We start from the raw sequence: 8009 nt of genomic DNA, 5'->3' as shown, positions 1-8009 counted from the left end.
AGCCATAAAACCCTCTTGAACTGGCCATAAAACCCTCTTCAACCATGGCTATATTTTACACAGGCAAAACAGAGCTACAGTGATGGTGTGACTTGGGGATCAGGGGCCCCCTGCCCCATGGGACAGGATCTGTGCAGCCCCACGTGCTGAGCAGCCATGCTACTGTTCTGTTCTGGCAGGGACACGGTGGTTTTGCAGTCAGTCTCAGAGGAAGCAGAGCTCCTTCCCAAAAGGAGCCTGGTGTCTGGTGCTGTTCATGTTTCAGCCCTTGGGGTCTCTGTGGTGCTGTCTTGTGCTTTGGCCTCAGCGTGGTTGGCTCAGCCTGCCAGGATTAAGCAAAGTGTGTGCTTGTGGGCAGAGCTGAAATACAGTTGTCTCTATTCAGCTCCATCTTCAGAGCCAACTGCCAGCCAGGGATGGAGTTTGCATGTCAGGAGAGAGCAACTGCTTGGGAAAGGGAAGTCTGAATTGTCTGGGGGATCAGGGACACCTGAAAGGACATTGAAGGAGCCATGGGGCTGGCAGCAAGTGGAGGGAGCAAGCTGAGAACAGGGTGCAGAGAAGTCCAAATAATTGGGAACAGAGGAACATGAAAACTTTTAGGGAACTGTGAGTAAGTAAAGGATACCTCAGGGAGAGGAAGAGGAATTACACAGAGGGAAGAGAGAGAGGGAAGGCAGCAAAACAGCAAAGGGTCAGGAGGAGGGGAATCCTGGTGCTTGGTGTGGTGGTAACTGTGGCCAGTGAAGGGGTATGGCAGCAGTTCTGTGCACCTACCATAAATCTCAACGTCATCATAGATGTCAGTATCCCTGCAAGGACAAAGACAGGGTGCTGTGGGCAGTGTGGTGTCCCATGTTCCACCATCTCCCAACCCCGAGGCAAGGGTCAGCTCCTGCTGCCTGGTCTGTCTCAGCTCCTCCTGACCTGTCTGTGGACTCTGGTGTCCACCTGCAGCCCTGTTTCCCCCTCCCAGTGCTGTGCTCTCCCTGCATGGCTGGGACCATCTGCAGTGGGGTTAAGATGACTCTGGCCCCTCTCAGGATGGTGGCTTCATCCCAGGCTGCCAGGAGCTGCAGACCCAGCTCTGCAGAGAGGCTCCTGTCCCAGCAGCAGCCTCTGAGCAGTGTCTGGGCAGGTCCCACACGAGGGACCACAGCCTGGGGAGTGCTTCCAGTGTCCCAGTGACAGAATCTCTCCTCACACCAGAAATGGCAGATTCCACCCCAGGGGAAACTGCTGGTGTTAGGCTTATGGTCACAGCCTGAGCTGGGTAGCTTTGAGTTGTCAGCCAGGGCTAGTTTGGTACTGGCCACTCATGGAGCAGCTGTTGTAGCTGATGGAGTGGAGATGAAGGGGCTGGGAAAGGATACTCACAGAGGCAGCATCACGGCCCGGGGCACGTAGCCATCTGCAACAGAGTGGAGAAAAACATGTCAGGTTGTGTTGGGAACCAGGGCATGAGCAGGAATCACCCCAGCACCTGCCCCTGCCCGGGGTTTAGCAACACCTCACATTCCCAGAAAGAGCAGGGACAAGGAGGAATCCAGCTCTGGGCAGCCCAGCTGGAGCCTCAGCAGGAACCTGCTCGGGGCAGAGTCAGGAAGGAGCCTGCCAGGCTGAATGGCAGCTGGCAGGGAAGAGCCTGAACCCTTCCCCTCTGCCTGAGTGATCTCCAGCCCATTCCACCTGGAGGCTTCAAGGACAGCAAAAGCTTTTAGCAGAGGGAAAGGACAAGCCCCGCTCACAGCAGAAATGCTGCTGCTGAGTGGAAGGAAGAGCAGGATATTTGTGCAGAGAAAAGTGGGAACCTTCTCGGGATAGCAGGGTACCTGTCAGATCTGTCTAACAGGTGGAGGAGATCTGTCAGAAGGTCTGTCAGGGGATGTTTGCACGAAGAAGCTTCTTCCCAAAACTGTGCTGTGCTCCCTGCTGTGGGCGAGCCCCATCCCCCTCCAGACTTACACCTCCTCTGGCTGTTCCGACAGAGGATTTGCTCCTGATTTGTGAACTGAATGACATCAAGGATTTCTCCCGGTCTCAGTGGCAGGTTCTTCGCTCCGCCCCTCTTCTCTGTCGCTGCAGGGTCGACCATCATCTGAGTCAGGACCTTGATGCTGCCTTCGAACTGAAACACAAACAGCAGCGCCCACGGGGAGTTGAGTCAGGCAGGTCTGACCGCTCTCCCTCCTTGAAAAAGAACAGATTCCTCTCTGGCCAAAGAGTCTGTAGGACTGGTCTGATCTGGGGAAATGGGGCAGGTGTGACCTGGGGGAACAAGCCAGGGTGTGATCTGGGTATCACTGGTCCCTGAGGAGCACAGCTCCTTTCTGCCATTGCACTGCACCCTTCCCAGAAGGGGAGAAGAAGCTCAAAGGGAAAAGTGATCATTCACTGCTGCTCACCTTGAATTTCTTCTGAAACCCCCTGTCCATCTTCTCTTCCTTCTTGCATGCCTTGAGTGTCATGGTCTTCATCTTCTGGGAGACCTGGGATTCTCTGCAGCCATTGAAAGCCACGGGAAGGTTCAGATTACCCCACCCCATGCTCTGCTCCCTCCCATCCCCCTCTCCCTGCTGGCTGCTCCCCATTGCATTTCCCTGCACCGGCCCTGGGGCTGTGGAGGCTCTCAGGCCAAGGTGTACAGCCTGCAGCTTGTGCTCTTCACCACAGACCTTCCTATTGCAAGCCCAGCAGAGACCATTAAAGCAGCAGCTTTGTCAGAGCAGCAAGGAGCCCTGGCCATTTTCGGACCCTTAGAAAGAGTAAAAAAGCCCCATTACCTCTGTGTAGCTGCCAGCAAGGTAACTCTGTTAGAGGCTCGGCCAGCATTTCCACCTGTAAAACCAAACCCGGGGAGAGGTGCTGCCATGAGGCTGCTGTGAGGTGAAAACACTTGCCAAAGCAGGATACAAAGAGCAGCAGGTCTCCTCCTGGGACCAAATCCTGAGTTTGCCCCCAAGTGTGGGGGGATCAGGGCTTCCTGTGCCCAATTCCAAGAGGAAGGCACTGCCCTGCTGTGTGGGGGAGCAGCAGGCTTAGAACAGACCCTGCTGCTGCCCACGGCTCACTGGGGCCTCGCAGCTCTCAGAGCTGCAGGTCTCACCCCAAACAGCATCCAAGCCCCTGCTGTACTCACCTCCTCTGGGGCAGGGACACACAGACAGCTGGGACACAGAAGGCAGCAGAAGGCCTGGGCTTCTCCTGGCCAGCTCAACAGGCTCAACATCATCGTATATCTCATCTTCATCCCTGCGGGGAGGCAGAGCACGGTTAGGAGGTGCTGCTGCAGTGGGGGCTGAGGGCAGAATTGGGGCTGCCAGGAGGAGGGTGGGCTGGCCATGGACTGGCCCTGGCTCTGGGCCAGAGCTGGAGAGCAGCTCCCGTGCCCGGCGCCAGCAGCTCCTCACACAGCTGATGTGGACAGGCAGCAGGGTGCAATGGCCACAGTGAGGTAACACAGCCCCAAGGGATGGCCATACTTCACACTGTGGGAGCTGCTTCCACACCCTGGGCTCCAGCAGCAGGCAGGAAAACCCAAACTTCTTCTTGCTGTCACATCTTGTGCCCTTCCCAGCGGCTTGGCACAGCCTGGAACAGCAGTGCTGCCTCAGTCCTTACCCCGTGCCACTCGGAGCATCCTGCAGTGGGAACCGTGCAGGCACTGATGCAGCACAGCCTGGTTGCAGGTGACCTGTGACAAACAACAGAGCAGGAGGGAGCAGGGAAGGATTATTTCATATTTTCTCCTCAGCTCTATCAGCCACCCTGAGGTCAGAGCCACTCTGGGCTGGATTTAGTGCAGGAGGAGGTGGGGAGATAAAACTGACTACACATCTTGATAGAGCAAGGAGTTTTTTACTCCATAGCTCATCCAGGGATTTTCTTCCAGCACACCAGTGCACAGCTCATCAGATTCATCACTGAGGAAGGACCCTGATTATGTATTTTCCTGTTTGCATATTTCTAATGTTACTTTCTTCCTGGACAAATGATAGAAGGAGAGGGGAAGAGGCCAAAACAGGTATCATGAATATGGAAAACCCCTAAATTTCAGATATGTACCAGAGTCAGGGCAAGTCCTGGATATGTCCACATGCTCAGGAGCATCATCAGTCAGAACATACTGCTGCCCCTTTTAGGATTGCCAGCATGACCACACCCCTGCTAACAAGCCCTTATTTGTGTCACAAGCCCTGTCTCCAGCCTGGTCGACCAGCCCAACCAAAAATGGGCACAAAGACTTGGGTACAACATCAAATCTCTGCTGGTTTACAGTACCAAGTAATACACAATCAGATACTTGGCCCTAAAAATCATAAGATTGCCCTAAAAATAAACAAAAATGATCAAATCAAGGCAAGTTGTGGTTCTAGATGTTGCAGCTTGCCACAGGACCCATGAGACAAATAAATACTTGTAGCCAGTCATGTGAGAATCTCCCAGCACAACAGCATGGCCAGCCCTGATAACACCTTATAATTAAAACATAGACCAGCTCAATTTTTCAGTTCTCTTAAGGAAAGGAAGGGAAGTCTACTCTCATGGTTAGAGAAACTGAGCAAGAAATGGTATTTGAAACAGCTTTCATCACCTGTGGTGTGGATTAGCAGAAGAGCAACTGTGAGAAACCACCACAGCAGCCTGGCTCTGGAAGGCCACTGTGGAGCGTGCTGGGGCAGTGTCTGACTGGCACCTCCCCTGCTGCTCCTGCCCATCACCCCAGGCCTGCCCTTGGGCACCTCTGGGAAGAGTCTGGCCCCATTTTCTCCCTCTTAGGTAGCTGTGGGCAGTGACATCTCCCCTTCTTCCCTCTCCTCCCAGCTGAACAAGTCTGGGTCTCAGCCCTTCTCTCTCCATGTGCTCCAGTCCCCAGCCATCTTGGGCTCACTCCAATTTGGCAATATCTCTCATGTTACATACTCCAACTTCCTACAAAGACTCCAGAGATGGAAACTTGTGCCCAGCCAGGGACAGGGCACTTTGTTTCTTCACCTGCCCTCCTTCTCTCTCATTCTCATCCTCATGTTATTGCCTATAAAGGCCCCCTTGGTAATAAAAACCCCCACCTCTCCATAAGCCCTCCCAGTATTTCCATCCCCCAAGAGCTGCAGGCTGTAACTGGGGAGATTTTCCTTCCTGAATGAGCAGTGCCCTTTCCTGAGGGGCTTTTCTGTGCCTGGCCATACCCAGCTGAGCACTCCTTGGTGGTTCTGTGGCAGGACAGATGGATGTCCCAGGACGTGCAGCTGCTCTGAACTTTGCCAAATCCACATCAGGAGGGCGCCGGGGCTTGCCTGGCTTCACTCCCAGTGCCCCAACATGTGGCAAAGGCTTCCTCCGGGGCAGAGCTGGGTGCTCCATCCTCTGGGGGCTTCCCACAGCGAGCAGGGGCGCTGCAGCAGCTGCACCTTTGGCAAGAACCACTGGAGCCCTCTTGTCTTTGCCAGGTGGCCGTGTCTGCTGGGCTGGCTTCCTATGGGGAGGATCAGAGCTGGCTTCCACCCTCTTGTTCAACACATCTCCTCCCGGCTTTGCAGGCACTGGGTGGAAGTTGGCACCTGGAGCCGTCCCCTTCTTCCGACACACCGTTGGCGCTGGGGTCTCGCAGGCAGAATGAGGTGAATGCTGTCCCAGACTCTGACCTGTACTGTCAGGTGGAGAGGCCCTGCTGCCGTCCCTCCTGCTCCAGGGGGCCTCCTGAGGAGGATGACCCTTGGAGGCCATGGCAGAGGTCTGTCCTGGCTCTGGTCCATGAGAGGCTGCAGGGTGACTCTCGGGCCAGCCACCCACCTTGGGAGGTTCTTTCCTGTTCTGTTGGAACTTTGCCCGAAGGTGCCTCACCACGGCATCTCTCCCCTCCAGAGGCATCTGCAACCATTAAGAAAAACAGTTCCAGTTGAAACACCATGGAGGAAAATGAGTCAAAATTCCCCCTGGGGAATGTGGTACTCCTTCAACATGGTCTCACACTAAGTCTTCTCCACAAAACAAGGTCTTTGCTGAAAAAGGTCTTGAATATATCTGAGTAAACAACATGGGGCTGCATCAAACTAGGACCAGGTAACCCCACAAGGGCATCCAGGAGACCTTTCATGGAGTCTTTTGGTCTGAGCCACCCTCTGTCCACAACCAAGGACCATCAAATCAGAGGGACTGTGTGGCATTCACATTCTCTGAACAGAGAGAGAGAGATCATTCTCTCTTGCAGGGTTTTCTCCTGGAGAAGCACAGAGAGAAGAAGAGCAAACAATTCTTATTTCTACTTGCTGCTCCTGTTGTTTTTACACATGTGGAATGTACTAGGAAGATTGTTTACCTGAAGGGATTTGTCAATTGATTCTGCTGAGGATTGTTATGTTTCCTTGGCCAATCACTCAAAGCTGTGTCCTGTCTACAGACAGTCACGGGTTTTTCTTTAATATTCTTTATAGTATATTATCTTTATTCTAGTATAGTATAATGTAATATAGTATAGTTTTAATAAAGCAATTATTCAGCATTCTGAATCAATGGAGTCAGGTGCCAATCATTCCTCACCTCAGGGGCGCCCTACAATACTACAAGTGGTGATCTCCGATGTTGGCTGAAGAACCAGGACCGGGATGGATTCGCAGCCGAGGCTGAACACGAGAAGGTTTGCTGCACACTCACGGGAGTGTGTCCGGTGGTCCTCTGGTGAGTCATGAGATGGGAAACACCCCTCAAACCTTGGCTTAGACCCCTCGGGACCCTGCACAACCCACTTGTAAGCTGACACTGGCTCCACCGAGAAGGTACTGTTAACCCTTCCCCTCCCAATGATAACAATTCCACAGGACTGGATGGTAGTAGCAAAGCTCCTCAGGGCAGAATCTGAGATCCAGAGATTCCCAGGGATCAGATGGGAGCAACCTGCCTTGCCCTGGTCCTGTTTTCCGGGATGAGTTGGTGGGAGAGACTGCCCAGGACCATTGGATCACTCCCTGGAGGAAAAGCAGGGATGGCACTGCTGGGACTCACCCACCAAAGGCTGCGTGCAGACAGAACAAGGCCAAGAGGCGGCAGACTGCCCTACTTCTCTGCCATGTGTCTTTCCTGTGTGGTTCACACTGTGCACACACAACCAGCACACATCTGCTCCAGCACAGAGCTGTCTTTAGCTTCCTCAGTGACCAAAATTCACCTTTCTCTAGAGCCTCCAGAGAAATGCTGCCAGGAGGAGGCTGTGAACGGCTCCTGCAAAAAGACTGCCAGGTTGGAGGTATGGCACAAAGCTACGGGATGGGGCTACATTTTTCCTGATCTTCTCAGATGGACGTTGTGAGAGGGGAGGGATCACCTTACCCTCTCCATCTTTCTCCCATGCCCCTGTCCCCACACCACAATGTCCCTTTGCACTGGAGCTGGCTGCCTCGCTGGAGCTGTACGCTTTGATTTGGGAGTTTTTATCCTTCTAGGATTTCAGTTTGGGTTTGTGATTGCATAATTTTTATTTTCAGGGAAAAAATTAAAAAAAGGGAAAGGCTGATTTGGAAAGAAGCTGATGCAATATTTTTAGACATAACTGATCAACTGTATATACACAGACTTACAAAAGTGCAAATTCCCCAGGCAAACACCCCAGTTTTCCTGGTAAATCCTCAAATGCAGCACTTGGTATAAGCAGTGCTGAAGCAGCATGAATATGTCATTTCCTGTATACCAGCACTGGGGCTTTCACTCAAATTAGTGAAAAATCAATGTTTTCCAGATTCCCAAACATGCTGTTGGGATTTTTGACACCTGAATGATTTGGTGGTTTGTAATGATCATTTTTGGGCCTGTTCCATGAGCTGGGACTTGTTCAAAGCCTTGGATGTACAGCACTGCCATCACTGTGATCAGTTCCAGGTTTTCCAATCCATTTTGTGCTCGTGGGGGCTCTCCTGGACTTGGTGGGAGTGTGGCCTCCTCCTTTCACAGATGTTTATATTCAGCCTAAGTTCACCCAGCAAACCTTCCTCTGAGCTCAGAAACTGCTCAGAGAC

At 52.9% G+C, this 8009-nt stretch overlaps 1 protein-coding gene across 1 annotated transcript; it reads right to left on the bottom strand.

The window, feature by feature from the left end:
• Nucleotides 1-90: 90 nt before the first annotated feature.
• Nucleotides 91-5727, bottom strand: PRAM1 (PML-RARA regulated adaptor molecule 1). The gene is made up of 9 exons (XM_066566613.1): nt 5190-5727; nt 3622-3694; nt 3140-3252; nt 2784-2838; nt 2406-2499; nt 1966-2128; nt 1378-1411; nt 778-812; nt 91-322 (listed from the first exon to the last, which is right to left on the bottom strand). The coding sequence occupies exons 1-9, from the start codon at nt 5725-5727 to the stop codon at nt 318-320; spliced, it is 1110 nt and encodes a 369-aa protein (XP_066422710.1). The 3' UTR covers nt 91-317.
• Between the last annotated feature and the right edge of the window lie 2282 nt (nt 5728-8009).

This window comes from Molothrus aeneus, chromosome 27 (genome assembly GCF_037042795.1).
Source record: "Molothrus aeneus isolate 106 chromosome 27, BPBGC_Maene_1.0, whole genome shotgun sequence".
Classification (NCBI taxonomy): Eukaryota; Metazoa; Chordata; class Aves; order Passeriformes; family Icteridae; genus Molothrus; species Molothrus aeneus.
Note: the sequence above shows the minus strand (reverse complement) of the source record. Positions and strands in the feature narration are given on the sequence as shown.

Coding starts and splice junctions, on each gene's coding strand:
- PRAM1 (XM_066566613.1), bottom strand. CDS start 5,727: ATGGCCTCCAAGGGTCATCCTCCTCAGGAGGCCCCCTGGAGCAGGAGG. Junction 3,695..5,189: donor ACCAAGGAGTGCTCAGCTGG/GTATGGCCAGGC, acceptor TGTTTGTCACAG/GTCACCTGCAACCAGGCTGT. Junction 2,500..2,783: donor TTGCTGGCAGCTACACAGAG/GTAATGGGGCTT, acceptor CAATGGCTGCAG/AGAATCCCAGGTCTCCCAGA.